At 36.2% G+C, this 20,485-nt stretch overlaps 1 protein-coding gene across 1 annotated transcript; it reads right to left on the reverse strand.

Annotated features, from left to right (window-relative positions):
* Positions 1-11,167: 11,167 nt before the first annotated feature.
* LOC129425714 (uncharacterized) lies at positions 11,168-19,746 on the reverse strand. Its single transcript, XM_073864937.1, has 7 exons — positions 19,740-19,746; positions 18,039-18,317; positions 13,511-13,714; positions 13,213-13,269; positions 12,965-13,051; positions 12,593-12,652; positions 11,168-12,490 (listed from the first exon to the last, which is right to left on the reverse strand). Exons 1-7 carry the CDS (start codon positions 19,744-19,746, stop codon positions 12,441-12,443), a joined length of 744 nt encoding a protein of 247 aa, XP_073721038.1. The 3' UTR covers positions 11,168-12,440.
* Between the last annotated feature and the right edge of the window lie 739 nt (positions 19,747-20,485).

A 20,485-nucleotide genomic window follows, 5' to 3' on the forward strand; every position in this document is an offset into this window, starting at 1 on the left:
CTAAACTTTCAAAGCAGCTGACTCAACGCTATGGACTTTATGAGCAATAGCACAAATAAATACATTAAAACAAACTTATAAATTATATAAACAGTGTGTTTCATGTTTTTCAGGTTACGTCACTTTAACAAATATTATTCTTGTTGTCTTTTTGCAGCCTTTTCACTCCCTATTTTCCGGCCCTTCAGGGTAAGATTTGAGGAACCCTGCTGTACAAGTATTATTACTGATAATATTTTTTTCTCATTGCTATAGGATCACAAAGTGGCTGTTGATGGACCAATATCAAAAATAGTGAAAACAAATAACTACAGCATACTCTATTTTTAACAAACATATTTTCATGGTAATGTAGACTATGGGCCCTATTTTAACGATCGAAGCACATTGCCTAAAGTGCACAGCACACTTGACGGGCTTGTCGAATGCCACTTTTAATAATTTGACGACGGGAAAAATGGTTTGTGCGCCGAGCGCACGGGCGAAAAGGGTTTTTCATATTCTCATATTAATGAGTAATGGGTGTGTTTTGGATGTAACATGCAATAAATTTATGAGAGTCTCAGCTCTCACCGCTTTTAAAAACCAGTTGCGCTGACGTTATGTCTAATCCCTATTAAGATGACGGACTTTGTAAACTGAAAAACTAAGTGGAGGAAGAATCCCCAGTTTAAGAATAATATAAAAATTGTGTTGTTTTCATTTTTATTGAAATTTTTATTTTTTGGATTAAAAGTCGTTTTCTTCAGTCATAGAAGTAAAAAAGCAGGCTTTTAATTGCTGTAAATGTATTGATATCCTACATAATCATTGTAATCTCATAAAATAATTTGCAAATATGCAAGAAAAGGTTTGTATTTTTAAAATACAATCAAGAGATAAAAATTTACAAACCTGCGGAAAGCCGAAGCGTTTCAGCATTAGAACAGCTCCATGGGATTTTTACAAAGCATTAATTAAAATGTTTCTCATCTCACCATATCCACAGGTACAGTGTCATCATATACAATAAATCCGTAGGGTAGCATTTAAAAACATTTAAAATAGATGCATTTGTTTAAAGCAAAGCGTTTATTTAAACAGCTCACTGCGCCTTCTAACGTCTCATAATTGGTCCTCATTTATGTCCAAGAGACTCAATAATAATCTTTTACATTTCAATCCTTTAATCTTTCATATTTAAAAGTGTTTTTGTGCTGCTGCGCATTCATGTATGTGATAAGCAAACCCGCATTGTTTTCCCTTTTATAGGGGCCTATTGCTAACGCGCTCTTTAAATAACAAAAAAAACATATTGCGCATTGACTTTAGACTTTAGACCAGGTTTTGTTGGTCAATGGCGTAGTCTATTTTAGTAGCCTCAAAATAGCAACTCTCCAACAATGCGCCTGAACACACCTCGTTTTCAGACCAGAACACCCAAGGGTGAAAAATTGGGCGCAAATGCATTTGATATTTAAACAACCTGGCTCTAATTGTGAAAATTATCATTGTGCCGGGTTGAAACTATCAAAAGACAATTGCGGCGTGCATTGCGCTGGGTGTATGATAGAGCCCAATATCTAGTACAGTAGTTCATAATCTAGCAATTCACTTGAGATGATTTGATAATTATAATATGGCTCAGATGGATATAAAATGAGAATAGTTTATTACTAATTGTTTCTTATTGTTTCTTCAATTGAACTACGGGACACCATTGAGCTACAGGAACACAATAATAACTTCATGTCATCACAGTTTTAATATTCACACTTAAAATGTAAGCTCACTTGTCTTAGGACAACTTTACTGGTGACTATGAAAATAAGAGCTGCAGAGGTCAACAACCTTGACCCCTTACAGTTTGCCTCCTAATAGATCATTGGATGATGCAGTGGCCTTGGCTTTGCACAACACTCTTTAACACCTGGACCAGAGTGGAACATATGAAGAGCTTGGTTCCAAAACGTGATAAACGCCATTTTAAAAAAAATGAGTTACTACCAAAATCAGTATTATATCAGGTCAGTATTTAAAAGTAAATTCTTAATTTTACGCAAAATCCAACATCCGCAGTGTTATTCTGTCATTTTTCTCCCTTTTTTCCCATAACGCAATAAACGCCACTCCTTCTTTTCTACAGAACGCAATAAATCCACTCCACAGCGCACCATTCCCTCCACCCACTGTATACAAAGAATGGCGGCGCTTTGAGTACACGGAATCATAGTTTTCCTCATCTACTTTGTACTTCGAGATCAACAAACAAACAAAAGCAAAATAATACTTTAATGGCATTGATAAACCTGTGTTTTTTTTCTGTGACGGGAAAGATTGTAAGTTATCAACTTCCAATAACTTAAGCGAGAGATACTCAGGAGACGGGTGCTTGTTCAAGTTTATGTGATACTAACACATTGACCCCAGAGGATCTTATGAAAAACTTTACATTATTTTACTCAAAGTCAATGAAAATCGAACAGGACCAAAACATTTTACAGCGGATCGCTTTAAAAAATGTTAAGCGACAGTGTCAAGTATAACCGCTGCAATGACAGTGTCATTAATATAACAAAGTAAGTGTTTTGATTAATGCCATTATTGTTTATTTTTATCAGTGTATACCACTGTTCAACTAAATAAATATGTCATGGCAAAGATGAATGCACATTTATACATTAATTGAATAGATTTATAGCATTTTAAAAAAAACTTGTCATGGATTTATTGTATTTTGTTGAAAAAAAGAATTCGTTTTTATAATAAATCTTTGAAAATCAAGTTATGGATTTGAATTTTTTATGTTTTTAAAACCTAAAGATGCTATGTGAACGTTTGTAACAGTAAATAGTGCTTTTCATCTTGTCACTTTCTTGGTATAGAAAACACGCTTTTACCGAAATTTGTCATAATGGATTAATTGCATTTTGGAACCAAACTCTTCATATAAGAATGCTTTTCTTGGACTATAGTTCTGCCTTCAATACAATTCGACCTAGTAAGCTAATTGAGAAGCTGAGATGTGTACTGTAAATAACACCCTGCACTCCCCCTCTTGACTCACGTTGTGGTGACTACAACGCAGCCACATGGTCAAGTTTGAGGGGAGCAATGTGAAGAGACTAAACTTTCAAAGCAGCTGACGCAACGCTAAGGACTTTATGAGCAATAGCACAAATAAATACATTAAAACAAACTTATAAATTAAATAAACAGTGTGTTTCATGTTTTTCAGGTTGATCTTTAGTTTACAGGTACAGTACAGAAACTGAACCTTATAAAACAAAAGTGTTGGGATTTGTTTCGCGTCTTCTGTCATTCTGTCAGCTGGCCTGAGCATCAGCAATGCTTATTAAGTTAGTTTTTCGTGTGTTATATAAACATTGTTTATTGAATCACACTCTAATACATGACTGTTTGGCTTTTAACTTTATGTTTAAGATTAGGTATAACTTTCTGGTCTAAATTGAGCTATTTCTGTTGCTCACATGTGGATTGAACAATATATATATATATATAAATATATATAAATATAAATATATATAAATATATATATGTGTGTGTGTGTGTGTGTGTGTGTGTGTGTGTGTGTGTGTGTGTGTGTGTGTGTTTTTTGGTATATACAGTATTAAAGCAATAAGCCCCAAGAAGCAGTGGGTTGCCAGTGCATTTTATAACAGCTAAGGGGCGTTGTTAGGCATGACGCAAAGCGCCCCCTTAGCTGTTATAAAATGCACTGTAACACCACTGCTTCGCGGGGCTTATTGCGTTTATAATACGGTTACTTCATATGCCTAGCAGGGTTTTATAAAATGTCTCGAATGACTAGAATTTCACGCGCGAGTGAACTTAATGTTCAAGCATCCAACTATGCGCGAATAGCACGTCTTTGCCCCCCTCTACCGCGGCTGGTGGAAATGCACCATTACAGTTTGCCTATCATCCTAATAGATCAATGGATGATGCAGTGGCCATGGCTTTGCACATCACTCTTCAACACCTGGACCAGAGTGAAACATACGTAAGAATGCTTTTCTTGGACTATAGTTCTGCCTTCAATACGATTCGGCCTAGTAAACTAATTGAGAAGCTGGTCAACCTCTGGGTTTCAACCACCACCTGTATAGATTTTCTTATTGACAGACCACAAAAGTGAGGATGGAGGGTAACATCTCAACTGAGCTCACTTTAAGCACAGGAACACCTCAGAGTTGCTTTCTCAGTCCAAAACTCTTCACTCTTTACACACATGATTGTGCTACTAACGAGAATAACATCACGATTATTAAATATGCTGATGACACAACTGTCTTGGGCCTGATCAAATGTGGGGATGAGACTGGTTGCATGGAGCTGGTTGACAAAATTCTGGCTTATGGTGATGATAATGATCTCATTTTAAATGTAGATAAAACAAAATAACTAATCATGGATTTTAGAAAGAAAAATCTGTTTTAAAGGGGACATTCCACAAGACGTTTTTAAGATATTACATAAATCTTTGATGTCCCCAGAGTACATATGTGAAGTTTTAGCTCAAAAAACCATATAGGTAATTTATTGTGGCATGTTAAAATAGGCACTTTATGGGTCTGAGCAAAAATGCACCGTTTTTGTGTGTATCCTTTTAAATCCAAATGAGCTGCTCAGGTGGGTGGAGTCTCAAGCGCTCGTGCTGTAGACAAGGCATTGCATTCTCTCACGAAAGAAGTTAGTAAGAGATGTTCAGCATTATATATTTGTACAAGTTTAAAAAGTCAATCATCTGTTTTATGCATACTAAATACATGTTTATCAGCAGATGGGGAACATTGTGGAATAAAAATAAAGACTTTTAGGTCTCATGCTGCTTTTAAACAGGCACAATGATTTTCAGCATGTTACAAATAAAATACACGTCCACAAACACTCAGAAGTTTACTTTTTGACCAAACTGCACGAGCACATTTAAATGATATGTAATAAAACAACACGTTTAATGCTTAAACTTTAGAGAAACAGATCAAAGAAACAGATCAAATGACATGTTAAAGTTTATTGTGTACATATTGAACACATTCACATTTCTGTCAGTCTCTCACTCTCTATCTTGTAACTCCTTGTATTCATTTGAAACTTCAGAGAAACATTAAACAACACTTATTGTGTATGATAGTGAATACGCGTTGTTCTCTCACGCTGTCTCGTGCAGTGCATTAATCCTCATGTTCATTCATATAAACTTCAGAGAAACATATTAAACAACATACTTGAAAGCGAACCGTCGCGTTGCTCTCTCTCTCTCTCTCTCTCTCTCTCTCTCTCTCTCTCTCTCTCTCTCTCTCGTTCGTTCGCTCACTCGCTCTCTCTCACTCACTCGCTCTCTCTCTAAGGTTAATGCGTTAGAACGTTAATTCAATCTTTAGAAAGATTATTAAAACTATAAGTTATTCGATTGTAGGCTCCTGTTTGTGTTTGAGGGAATACAAACGCGTCGTGCTGTCAGTCATTCTTTCTCTCTGTCTATCGCACTCGTGAGGCCGTTCATGGTTGGATAGTGCAGTTGAAGGGGCGGTATCATTATAATAAGAGCCCCTAATACGTCATGGGGGGAGCGAAATCCGCATGACCTATTTATTCACATGCTTGCAGAGAGAGCCTTACCAAAACAAAGAGACAGGGTTGCTATTTTTCATGTTTTCTTGGTTGATAGAAGCACTGGGGACCCGATTATAGCACTTAAATGACAAGGTCGGTATTTTACACTTAAAGCCCTGTTTTCAGATTGTTTATGATGAAATAGAACGGTTTTGACTGAAATTTGGACATATGATGCTGGCCCGAGAATTTACGGGTGTTTCTTGTATCACCTCCCACCTCTATAATAGGTGCACAGGAACAATCCTTCCTAAAATGCATTAAACTTTCATTTACAAAGACGTGAAACTCACCAAGTGGTCAGGGGTGTTCACTGATATGCTCACACAAAAATCGCTGCAAAGACGCATTCCAACAGGTTTTATCGTAGTTTTTGTCCAACTCCATTGACTTGTATTAGATGTGCTGTGAGGTACGGTATTACTCCGTGCAGGGGACTTTGTTTCTATTCTTGCAATTGGCAAAGGCGGATTATCGCCACCACCTGGGCTGGAGTGTCTATTATTCAAGCTCTCAACGGAAGAATATACGGGTCTGAGGGATTTGGAAAAATAGGTTCACAAGTTAACAACGAATGCTAAAACACCTGTTGGAAAGCATCTTTTGCAGCGATTTTTGTGTGAGCATATCAGTGAACACCTCTGACCACTCACTGAGTTTCACGTCTTTGTAAATGAAAGTTTAATGCATTTTAGGAAGGATTGTTCCAGTGCACCTATATACCCATTGTAGAGGTGAGAGGTGAAAAACAAACACCCGAAAATTCTCGGGGCAGCCGCATATGTCGAAATTTCAGTCAAAACCGTTCTATTTCATCATAAACAATCTGAAAACAGGGCTTTAAGTGTAAAATACCGAACTTGTCCTTTAAACATGGAAAAAGTCTGATTTTCATGGAATGTCCCCTTTAACAGCCATTGATCATTAAGAAGATTGAGGTGGAAAAAGTTGAGAGTCACAAGCTCCCAGGCCTGCATGTGTCATCTAATTTGAGTTGGACCATAAACACTGTCACCACAGTGAAGAAGGCCCAACAGCGGCTTTACTTTATTAGGCTGCTAAGGAAGGCAGGACTTAGCCGCAAGCCACTCATCCAGGCCTATAGAGGACTTGTGAAAAGCATCCTAACAAATGGCATCTGTGATCTGTCTGGTTTGGAAGCACTACCCAGCCAGAAAGGAGAGCTCTCCAAAGAGTTGTAAAGACCGCAGATTAGGTAATAGGAGCAAACCTTCCATCCATGGACAGTTTATATATATACAACGCTGCAGGAAGAAAGCTAAGAACATTCTCAGGGGGACACACCACCCTGCACATTCAATGTTTAGGCCTGTGGATGTTTTTTTTAGTGCAATATCTCAGTTATAGTGATAATTTCGAATGTGTGAGTTGACTAATATAGGCTTGTGCTGCTTTTCGTTGATTGTATTTCTTAAGAGTCTATTTATTGTGTGTATTTATTTATTGTGTGTAGTCTGTCAGTTGTTCTTTTATGTTGACTTTTCTATTGTTTTCCTTTAATGCTGACTCAGAGAGCTCTGCTACAAAAATTTCTATGTACCTGTATTGCTGTACTAGTACAAATGGCAAATAAACTTCAACTCAGCTCATCCTGATTGAGTCTGAATCATCAGATGCATGTGGTGATTAATTGTTATTCCTGTTATGACCTGTAGATGGCAACAGTGTAACACTTGACAAGTGTATTGTATACAAGAAATGAGTCACTAGAAATAAAGATTGAGAGCTGGAAGACATGTTAGGAGTTCAATGTTAAAAAAGTACTCTATAAGACAGAAAAGCTCATATGTAACTTATCCTGTGATGCACAACCTTACCCGTGAATATATTCATACTGTACAATGATGAAAAATGGGATATTATTTTATTTTAGGTCTGCTCTTGCAATATAATCTCACAAAGTTCCATGGGATGGTCACGGAATTTTTTGTTAATTTTTCCGTGGCATTCTCACGGATTGGTTACTCAACTGCTTTTTCCTATTTTCAAACCATTGCCGCTTCGGTTTAGGGTTGGATTTGGTGTTTGCGTTAGTATGTCACTTTAAGTATTGGTTTATAGTATTTTTTCTGATGTATTTTTTATATTTTCTAAACTTTAAACAATTGTCGCCTGACGTTGGGGTTGGGGTAGTTGGGTTTGTATAGGGATGTCATTTTATGAAAAAGAAGGTCCGTGGCAGGGCCGTCTTCTCGTGGAGATCCGTGAGAATGTTGCCACAGAAATTCGTGAGAGCAGGATGGTTCTTAAGATAACTGAATACATGTGAATATTAAATAAAGGGTTTGTCATAGTTCCCATTATAACATTTTCTATTATAACATATAGCATGAGAATTCGATCATACTTTTCAATTTGTCTGAGGATGTTTGCAAGACACAAACAGACTTTACTTAGCAACATGTTCACACCTTAACATGTGGCCTCAATCATGTCATGAACCAAAATATCAAAGAGCAGAAGCACACACTCTTCAAACGAAGTCATCATATACAAGATCTAATAATCTTTTGCGATTTAAGTGGCATAAAATAACAAAAAAATATTTTTCATTGGGTCTAAAAGAGCAAGCAATGTTAATATAAATTGTCATTTTAAAAGTACTTTATTTAGACTGTCCATAAACAAACGATTGAATATAAGACTTGAAATGATGCAGAAGTCAAGGGTGGGCAGTTGTTGATTACTAAAAGTCCCTTTAAGTCACCTGTCTCTAAGGTTCTGACATTAGTTTTAAATTTGTGAAAGCGTTATTTAAATAACTTTTAATTCACAAACAGGACAGCAAAATTTTGACAAATAATTCTCATTAATGTCTAAAACAAAAACATCAGGATCAATATTAAAAAGTAGTACAATTTAAGCAGTGCCTAATATAAAGTTAAAAGAGAGGCAGACATCTGTGATACCCACCTTTTTCTCGAACGCAGAAGTAAGTGATGTGATGTATTTCCTTTCTGGTGCGAGACTTCCGGTTCAATAGCCAGCCGGTAGAAAACAGTGTAGTGGGAGCACGCATAAAACATGATTTAAACAGTTAATATTTACTACACCTAACACATGTATGAACCAGTGTGAGGACTACGTGTATTGAGTATTGTTTTGGTTTTATGAAAATATTTTTACATTGCTTATTATGCACTAGGTGGAGACATGAGCTAATAAAATAATTTGCTTATTTTTTAAAGTATTTTCTTTTTCATTTAAAACATAAAACAAAAGTATGCGCAAACACATCACAAACTATTATAAACATTAACTAAGCAGATTATGTTGTATATATTCTGTACTTTTATCTCATTTTTGTAATAATATATAGTAGCAGAATAAATAAATCAGCTAAATCAGCATATTTTTATCAGCATGATATTAGTTGTTTATAAACAATTATTGTATTTATGCCATGGTCTGTTTAAATACTCGATTCTGATTGGCTGGAAGGTGTGCATTAAAACCGTTTAATGCACAGGTAGTTCCAGTCAGTTTGATTACAGTTAGAAATTAATCTGCTACTATAAACATTGGTAACCATAGTAACACAGTTACACTTGCAGAGACATAAGTGCGTCTCTCTTTAAAATGTGCAGGTTTTATTTCAGCACTAGCCTACTTTATTTAAAGCGGATGGAGTGCGAGCCTTAACTTAAGAAAATTACCGTCATTTTTACCCGTCTGTTAAAAAATTACACTGTAAACATTAATTACAGCTTTAACTTGGCAAATAACCAAGGTACAGTATAAGTGGGATAATCCACGGCTAGCCATGCATTTTAAGGGTTTTAATGCACTTCGCAGAGACAAATATATATATATATATATATATATATATATATATATATATATATATATATATATATATATATATATATATATATATATATATATATATATATACAGGGTGCGATTTGCCGAGGGGTATGCGTGGGATTTCCCCCTTTCTGGTCAATGTATCCCTGCCTCTGCTTAATTATTTTTATCCCCGGTGGGGATAAATTTATCCCCCCCTCAAAGTGATCAGTGCTACTACACTAGAGGCGAGACGGATCACAAAACTTAACACGGATCCGTGGTTTGATTAAAGTAAATTTTGTTTTAAAATGCGCTACTTTGGCTGGCTCTGATACAGCTGCCGCGCAGCCTCTCTGTATTCACCACTCTGCAGACTTGCTCAATGTCCCGCCCACGGTGCTATCTGATTGGTTACAGACCCGGTTACACCTCACGAATAATAGCTTATCAACACTTGCGAGATGGTTATGGAGCTGTGTGTCGAAACGATGAAATGCAGCATATTCAGCCGCATATTAATAAAGCGGGAATAAACATAACAATCTGATTATCTGTTTATGATGACAAGCAGAGTTAGTGTCCCAGTCACACCACTGAAAATGGCCGAAGTTACACATGATAAATGTCGATGAGGCGTTTAGCGAGGCGCGGGCGCGGCCAGTTTGCGCAAATGAGGCTAAGTGACTAACACATAATGCATCTGACTCTTCTATCATTTCACTGTAGCTCAGCATCGCGGTGTAAAGTTAATGTTATTACTTTAAAAGCAGCATTAAAACTGTTTCTACTGTAATGGTTTAACTTTGCAATCAATACATTGTTCATATTTATGTTTAAGTTGACACTACGTTGTGCCATATAGTTTTGCCATTCAAGATTTAATTCTTGCATGTTTTTTCGTTGTGCATGATCACAGTTCATATGTGTGGTGAAAGATAAGCTATTAGAGTAAAAATATTGCGTTAGGCTGCTTCATGAGTTAATAAGAAAAAAGATTTTACAATTCCTGCAAATGCAGTGATGAGTTCATGTTCTCATGATTTATTTTTATGAATTAAAATGTTTTGAAATGTGCTGTGGACAGAGACGCATTATGTCAAGAATTATAAAAAATCGTCAATAAGCTCATAATTTGTGCTAAAATAGTATAAATGTTTAGTTTTAAAACCATTTTGAAAAGCTGGTTATATTTTTATGTTTCTGCGCAAGTTCAGCAGACAGTGAGGTTCGGGTTTGCTCCGATCAGAGCTCGTGAGCGGGGGGCGCATTTCTGAATATTAGAAATATTTTAATTAGAAATATAAAAAAAAATAATAATAATATTATAATGGATTTTTGTTAGGTCGGACAATGATTACCAAATTTCTCTATTGCTCTTCATAACCACTGAAAACAGTCAAAAAAGTTAAAACTAGTGGTGGGTACAAAATTACTCATGACGAAATATGGTGGGTACCCACCGTCGCCAAAATCGACGCCTATGAAAACATCCCCCCCTCTGTTTTTTTCACAAATCGCACCCTGTATATATATATATATTTAAATGGCGTTTATTGCGTTTTGGAAACAAACTCTTCAAATTCATGTGTATCAAATATAACTTTTATCAGAACAGTCTTCAGATAAAATGGTAATAACGGGTGCAAATAGTGACATTAACAAGCTGATAAGTTAACTACGACTACAACTGGTGTTAAGTTTTATCTTTATTTACAGAAAGCGCAAAGTGAGAATTAATAATGCAAATAAGTATGGTGAGAATATTCTTAAGAACTGTAACAAACTAAAAGTACAGTAAAAAACTGAAGGGAAAACACAAAATAGTTTTAAAATCCCAAATTCTGTACAAATTTGCACAATACAATCACATAAGCATAACACATTTTTAACATGATACAGTATTTTTATCAACTTTAAGTCTTTTATTAAACAAGATAACAAATGTCAAATACGCAACAAAATCCATGAGAATAATAGTAAGTTAATAACAGAAACACTTAACTATTGCAGTCTGCAAGATAAGGTAAAATCGGTAATATAAAATGTAATTATAATCACTGTACACTATAGGGGCCTGACTTTTGATGGTGAATAATCGGAGAATAATGATTAAAGTTTCGATTGGGCAAGTTTTGGGGTAGTAGCAATTGGACAGGTTTTGCTATGAAAACCTGGCAACCCTGGTGCTTGCCAACCTGTGTGCATTAACAGAAGCTGAAACTACAAAATAATTGTTTAATTAACTCAATTTGAGCTTAAGAAAGAAAGTTATGGTACAGTAGATGCAAGCTTTAATTGTTGGTCAGAGAGATGTGGTTTTATTGTGACTTTAGCATGTAATTTTAGAGATATTTGTCTTTCCCTATTAAAGTAGATAACACTTGCATGATTAAAATAACTTCCCTAAGGCGTTGCAAAGATGGCCATCTAGTAGCGTGACTTGCCTAAAGGGACTTTGGTGCACCCTATTTTTATTTGAAAATAAATGAAGGCATTTCATGACAGTAACAAAATATAAATAAATGATAACAAACAGAATTTTGATAATTGAATAATTTTTTAAGGAAATGTCCATGTTATAAATGGTGAGTTTACACAGGATTTAATTTACATAATTCGGAATTCTGCACAAATGTCTACAGTAAGGATTTGTTTATTTTACAGACATTTGTTACAGTGTACAGAAAAATATTACTTTTGTATCATGTACCCTTTTAGACCATTAGGTTGAAAAAGTATCAAGAGACAAACAAAGCGTTTAGAGATCAACAGCCTTGCTGTGGCATTTGTGCCATTATGAGTATATAATGTACTGAAAAGTTTATTAATGTACACTCTTTAAAAAAAAGGTGCTAACTCAAAGTGGTTCACTTGCTTGTAATCATAGGAAAACCATTTTAAGTGCTAAACCGCACCTATTCTCCTTTATGCTATTAGAAAAATCAATAGTAAGCATGAAGGTATGAATTGATAATATTAAGCATTAGTTACTATATTGGTATCATTTTCTCCTATGATCTTTTAATCTGAGCATAAGTAACATCAACAGATCCAGCAACATCTGAAAAAAAGCAAAATACTAAAATGGATACTGAACACCGATACTAAGTAAAGCTTTTAGATGCTGTTTGGTTCATATTTGTTTAATACTTTTGTATCTCACCTTCATCATTCGGTTTCTTCAGTTCAGGGTACACAATATCACCACCTTCACTGTTATTCCCTAAAAATGACAAGAAACTTCATTATAAACAACTCAACATTCATACATCTCTTTTGACAATTAGTGTAACTTCCGAGCAAAGAAGACAGTTTAGCTTCCTGTTAATAGATATTAAACAGAAATATTTAAAATATAGATTAAACAGATATTAAACATATTATCTTTCTGTTTATAGATCAGTTCAATAAAAGCAACATGAAGCAACATAAAGTGATTCAACATGTTATTCCAGCATGATAAATAACTTATGGTACAGTAATGTGTTATTTTAAATGTTTGGATATCTCTGTTGATCATGAGGTTTTGTTTTACCTTTCTTCTCTTTCTTTTTCTTCATTTCTTTCCTAGGTTTCAGTTCAATATCAGCATAGGTGAGATCAGCTGATTCATTTACATTGTCTAAAGTGAAGAATAAAATAAATGATTAATAGTTTTCTCTTCTAGTAGTTTCTACATGGGCTCTTGTGTTTCTGAGTCACTGAGAAAGGAAAAGTATTTGACCCTTAAAAATTGTTTTACTGTAATGAGATGAACAACATTAAATAACATCAATATGTTACCTGTGCTTGTGTCTTTATTGTCTGTTGTATTAACAGAGTCATAAAGATGAGCCTCTCCTGTAGAAAATAAAATAATTAATAAAGCTTAAAAAGACAATATGTCAAAGTTTTAGGTCTTGTAAAGCCTTAATAGAAATATTGTTTAATATGTTGATATTGACTAAACATTAGTGATAGTGTTTCTAGCATGTTGCTATGCAGTTACTAGGGTGTTTTGGGTATATGTTGGGATCCATCAGCTCTTATAAAAGCAGATTTCTGGCACTGATAATACTGTATAAATCTACAGTAAACTGACCAGTATGCAGGTGATTATAACCATCTTCAGTCTGTTTCTGATCTGATGTTTGACTGATGTTCTGCTGTGGACTGAAAGCTGACGGAGACTGAGAGAGTTTTTTGTTTTTGTAGCACCACAGCAGGACCAAGAAAAAGATCAAAAACACGATGCTCAGACCAAGACACAGACCAACAATAGGACCACTAGATGAAGACCCTGCGGCTGGAAAAGCAGAAATACATTCTTTTATAACCAGTGCAAATGCAAATTGTGCAAAAAAATGACCATCTTAATAAATGATAAAAGCTAAACTTTCTTAATTGACCAAAAAACTGGGTTGTGAAAATAAGAACATCGTTTCAAACCTGCATGAAGGTCTTTCATCCATAGAAGCACAAAAAATATTGAAAAATATACAGGCAAATGTTTTAGTTTAATAAAGGTGAACAAGGACCAAGGCTATCCATATAGCAAGCAAGCAACTTTATTTATATAGCACATTTTTAAACAACAGCCGTTGCTCCAGAGTGCTTAACAAAAATAAAATGAAAACATTAAAAAGAAAACAACATTTAATGTTGCATAAACCCAACCAATCTCAACATTCAAATGCTAAAAAAAATAAGTTTTTAAATAAGATTTAAAAATAGCAATTGAAGAAGCTGCCCTCACATGGAGTGGGAGACTATTCCAAAGTTTAGGACCTACCACAGAAAAAGCGCTCTCTCGTTGCTTTTTAAAATTACAGCGAGGGCCCTTTAAAAGCCTTTGGTCTGATGACCTAAGAACTCTAGAGGAAGAGGAAGGCAGTGGTTCTCAAACTGGGGTCTGGGTCCCCCAAGGGGCCTGCGAGATGGTGCCAGGGGGGCCCCAGTTTAATGACATTTTATAAAATACATTCATTTATCACGAATTCTGTGTAAATAAACCTTAACAAAAATAAGGCTACTAACCAACAGCACTAATTTGTATAACTTAATATGTTTTGTTTAATTAAAAAGTTAAATTGTAGAACAGTTTTTGTCATAAATTTTCTTTAGGGGGGCCACAAAGGAATGCACCGTACACAAGGGGGCCGCACGCGGAAAAAGTTTGAGAACCACTGGAGTAAGGAATAAGAAGTTTAATAATGTACTGAGTAATTAATCCTGAAATTGCCTTGAAGACAAACAAGCGAATTTTAAAATCTATTCGAAATTTGACAAGAAGCCATTGTAAGTATTGCAGTATGGGTGTAATATGGTCCCTCTTCCTAGGTCCTGTTAAAAACCTAGCTGAGACAAGACAAGACAGATTGAAAGATACGATCGAATGTATGACCTTTCTTATGAGTAGAACCAGTGACATGTTGTGTGAAATTAAGTCTCAATAAGAGAAAGAAATTAATTCACCAGTGGCTTCGATGGGAAGCATAAATGAAAATTAAAATCCAATGAACATTAAAAGGACCAAAAGTTTATCACAACGAGACACTAATCCAGAGAGAAAATCAGAAAAATTCTGGGTGAAATCCTTATTCAGTTTAGGAGGTCTATATACCAAGGCACAGAAGAAGCTACTGTACGTCAAAACTTGAATATATTTCTGTGGATAACAATTTGCATTTAAAAGAGTCTCTGAAAACAGTGGCTACACCAACGCCTCGTCCAGTGGCCTGGGGAGAGTTCAGAAAGCCACAGCCAGTTGGTGTCAGCTCATCCAAAGCCATTTGATCACCAGAATTCAACCAAGTCTCACTAATAAACAAAGAAATAAAAGGCTTGTTTGATAGAAAGAGCATTTAAGAGACCCATTTTAATAGAAGTTATTTCAGACTTTCCCGACAGGACAATGGTAGTATATTTTAACATGCTGAACTTGTTGAAACTGACACCCCGTTTCACAATATTTAGATAATTGGGGGATGGTGTTGTGAAGACCAGATGACCGGAATGTAATAGTCAAATGAAGCTGATTGAAAGCTGCACATACGATGCACATACCGTGGCTGACACGTAATTCCCAGGGCAGCACAATATTTGAAGAGTTTCGTTGCAAAACGAGATTACCACCGTTTTTTTAATTGTTCAGAAATCTGTTTTTTTGGTTGTGCATTCCAATTAATTTCAATGCAACTGCAGTTGGTTTGTTTTGATTTAACCTTCATAACTTAATAAATACAGCTAAGTAGCACCATAAAACAAAATAATAACATGATAACATAATAATAAATATGTTTTGACAAAAATGTTAAAAAATGGATTTATCTCGTTTTGCAACGAAACTCTTCATTTATAAACTCCGGCTGGCAAGCAGAGCGAAGATTTTAAACGTAATAAATCAGATGATGAATAGTGTAGAACCACGTTGAAGAAAAAATAATAGTCTGAGCATGCAGGTTGACGGATAAGATCTGATTGAAGCTGACAATCAGCATGGAGAGACAAACAAACAAAGACCAACAGCAGGGATAATATTATCAACTCCCCCGTACAGTCCAGAGCCAGTTGGGATGTAATATACGTTCAATCCTATCATAGATGCGCAGAAAGCAGGAATCAAGAGGCATCGACCTGTTGAGCGTAGTGCTGCCGCGAATAGTCGACGTAGTCGACGTAATCGACGATGAAAATTTGTCGACGGCAATTTTTTTAGTCGAGGAGTCGCATATTTATTTTTTTCCGTCTCAAACGGCCCACTGTAATTCTGTCTCATGTCTCAAATGGCTCAATGTAATTCACCTCCACACCAGTCTGTGCGCTGTGCGCGCCCTGCTGGTTAATCTGCTACGCTATCATCTTTCTTCCCTCTCCCCCTGCCTTCACTGCTTTAATTTTGAAAAATTGGCGGTGGCAGGTGAGTCTATGGAATTATGAGTCGGAAAGCTTCCGAAGTATGAAAGTATTTTAAGCCAAGTTGTGATAAAAGAGTGGTCTGTTACACCGTGCCAAACGTCGCTGGCTTATCACGGGAGCACAACGACAATGCACGAGCATCTCAAACGAAAACACTCGGGAGTTATTGACGATACACCCACAGAGAATAGGACAACGTAAGTAACTGTTATATGATTATTAATGAAACGGCGAGCTAGTCAGTACTGTTTTATTAACTCTTTTGAGAAGTACAATGACTCTGTCTTTGGATGTTAAAGGCTATCAGTGTTTGCTCGTGATTCCGCCACGGAATCAACACTGGACGCAACAAATAGATTTTTCATGATTCCCATTTACATTTTTATTTTACTATTTTAAACAGCTCAATTCATTGTTGCGAGTGTTCAGCGCGTCTCTCTCTCTCTCTCTCTCTCTCTCTCTCTCTCTCTCTCTATCACTCATGTTGCTTGCAGCGCCTCGACCGCGCGCGCCTCTCTCTTACGTGACAGTGAAAAGGTGGCAGTGTTTTTAATGTACTTTCTTTTTTGCGTAAACGTCAACATTCACAGATGTCTCTGACAAAGACGACTGATCGAGTTAACATGACTTGAAGAAAGATTAGCAGTAGTGTGAGTCTGTGTGCGAGCTTTCTCCCTCCCTATGATGCTGTATGCCGTGTTCTGTAGTCTATGTAACAACAACAGTGTATTCTCTTATATTTCTGAATTTGCACCGAATTGTCTGCGCTATATCACTCGCATTTAAAATCAAGAAATGGCTCAAAACACAACAACAATTATGAGAAGAGCAACAGCAGTAAAGCTACAATGTAAATGTATGGTGATTTTTGCATATCTAAATCAGGATTTTAGCAGCAGTTAAAGGAACAACTGGTTGGATAAAAAACGAGGTGATGGGTCATGTTTAGTCACTATTTTATAGGCTACAACAGAACAGATAATATGTAAAATAGCATTCAGTTGTGTTAAAATGCAATATAAGATCAAAGAGTAGAAGTGAAACATTTCATATTTCTGTTAAGCATCTACTTTGCACTGGAAGTTTTTATTATTATTTATATTGTTTACATTGTAATTTTTTATTTGGTAACATTTAAGTTATTCATATTGTTTATGACACCGGTGGGTTCAAAATAAAATGGACACAATGAAATAACAAACACTTGAGTTTTTTTAATTAGTCGTTTAGAATAGTCGACTATTCGAAAAATTAGTCGAAAGATTAGTCGTTAGAAAATTAGTCGTTAGTGGCAGCACTAGTTGAGCGTTATTTATCGCAGACTCGACAAGCCGAAGAAACAGATTGCGTTACATAGTCTCCAAACCATGAGGACAGTCCTTTTAAATCATTTTGAGCCTTTTAATCGTTGAAAGGCCACAAGTAACACTTTAAAATGTCTAAAACACGTACGCCGCGTTCACTCTGGAATATACTGACACAAAAGCAACATATAAGCATTAAATTATAGTCTTTTCAATTCTTCTAAAGCTAATCTTCATCAATTTCTCATTTTGTGTAACAGGTGCATTCTAAACAAAGTTATAAAGGTTTGGAATACCAAAAGAATTGGGGACCTAAATATTTTTGTCTAAAAAATAATTTTTAACAACCTATCACAGACTCTCAGATTTATGGCATCCACACTACTTAAAATTCATGTTGTGTCTCACCTGTAACATTTATCAACAGTCCATCACTGTATTCTGTGTAATAGTCTGGTTTTCCTCTTCCAGCTCTACAACTGTACTGACCTCCATCAGAAACTTTAACACTGTGGATTGTGTAAGAGTTTGTTTCTGTTGTTGTCTTCTCACTGTTTTGTGTGTTGTTGTTGTACCAGTAAAACTTCCATCCAGTAGACTGATCAATGTGACACTTCAGAGTCACTGTGTTACCTGTCAGTACAGATCCTTCAGTATCTGATGTGAGTTTAGGTTTTGGTTTTAATCCTGCAGGAGAAAAAAACAGAGTCTCTGTAATGCTCAGTCTCAAAGACGTTAATTGTGTCTTTATACCACAGATATATCCAGTTACTGTACTGATCCTCTACCTCACACTTCAGTCTCTCCAGTGAACAATGATGTTTCTTTTAGCATTCAAAAAGTAAAATGGGCAATGTGTAGTTTTTTTAAAATAATTTATTAGTTAAAATCAATGTATTTATTCATAAATATGTCCTCGTTGGTGTCAAATGACCTCTGCAAGTGATCTATCTTTTCTTTGTAAGCTTAGAATTTCTTTATTTATATTGAACGGGTAAGGCCAAGGAGTCTTCCATGTCATTCCGCCATATTGAAAAACTATAATAGCAGAGAGGGACAAAAAGCACTAGCCTACCGCAATGCGTTTTCATTCAGAACACATGAACCAGCTGAAATGGACAAGGAAATCAGTGAGATCAATGGCTACTGTACTTGCAACATGCATTTAGCAAAGGGAGGCGCTAGAGAGCACTATTCATTTGAATTGAAAATAAAAATTTTGACCAATAGATGGGGGAAAATCCTACTTACTGTACATTTAAAGGTAGGATGCTGAAAGCCAATGTTGACATTTGAAATCACCTAAACAAACATGCCCAGGCGCGCGGGAACCTATATGTTCAGGGGCCTATACCATGAAGCTGGTTTAGTTGGTTAGCCAGCTTTGTTTAGGATTAGTTTGTGCAAATCCTGGGTTTTGGGTACCATGAAAATAGCTTTTACCAACAAGGCCTGCACATTGGCTTGGTTTTGTCAACCTGAAACTAATCCTGTAACCCTGAGTTTGTTTAACCATTTTCATGGTACGGGCCCCAGGGGTGCTGAATAACAAAATAATGGATGTCTGACGATTTCTCCCCCAGAGAATGTTTTTAGCACAACCTCTGTTGTTTTCTGAACCGCGCATACAGAAGACTTTTTCCCCTTCTAGGCATTTTTTTTTTAGAAGAGAGACCCGTCATGTCCATGAGGCATGTTTAAACACTTTATAAACTACTAGTTGTTCAGTTTGGTTATGTACACGATGCGGTTGTCACTACCTGCATTTTGCGGGAGTTAATTCGGTTGTAGAACGCGGTTGTCAACACCGTAAATTACTGAACTGTGTGTGTACACAACAGGATTAAGCATTAAAAGGTGAAGTGAAAACCGAATAACATGCAGTGTGTACGGGACCATCATAAACGAACCAATCGCAGGACTCCCTGTCTGCTTTTCTCCATCGTATAAAAAAAACAAAACGTTTTTGACTTTCGCCTCTTTGTCCACTGGGTCTTCCTGAGATGTTTTCTCTGCAAACCTCTTAATGCCTACGATGTAACGGCACATTTTTTGAAGGTTTGGCTCCTCTAAAAGTGTCTTTGTGAAACAGTAACTATTTTTATTTACCCGCCATGGTGGCCGGTAGGTGAAGCGAGTTTACCCGCCACGACACAAAATCACCCGTGTTTGGCTGGTGCCGGGTGCTAATTTCCAACCCTGACAAATACCATGATTTTCATCATTTTGACAGCTCACCAACTTCCTCTCTAAATTGTCAATTACCTTTTAGATGACATTTACATTTTAAAATATATTTAAAATTAAAATGGTCACTTAATCTGGTGTCTTCATTTGCTTCCATTAAAGAAATTCTTCATTGGTTTGTTAAAAAAGTTAAATAGTTTGTCTCGATATTGTGTTGTAAATAAAATAATAGCCCATTAGGCATACCTGCTAATAAATGCTATAAAAGGCATGATCTCTGAAAGCCAATGTTGATATTTGAAATCACCTAAACAAACACACCCTTACCCCAATAGAATCTAAACCTTCATTTGATAGACCCGCCCCACTCATACACAACCCAGGCAACAATAGGCTTGTTCGACTTTCTGCGGCGCCGCTAGAACTGACAGGCGGATGACGTTAAAGTGCCGCGAGAGCGAGACGAAATTACACTTCGTATGATTTCTCGAAACGTTCTCGCGGTACTTTGACGTCATCCGGTTGTCGTTTCTTGCAGCGCCGCATGAAGTCGAACAAACCTAATGTCAGTTAGTAGACACGCCCCTTTTTGCTGATTGGCTACAAGTGTGTTTTGGTAGTTGGCCCTACCTTTTCCAAAGTGTTTTTTTAGGAATCATGCACTCTGC

Source organism: Misgurnus anguillicaudatus, unplaced genomic scaffold (assembly GCF_027580225.2).
Source record: "Misgurnus anguillicaudatus unplaced genomic scaffold, ASM2758022v2 HiC_scaffold_29, whole genome shotgun sequence".
Lineage (NCBI taxonomy): Eukaryota > Metazoa > Chordata > Actinopteri > Cypriniformes > Cobitidae > Misgurnus > Misgurnus anguillicaudatus.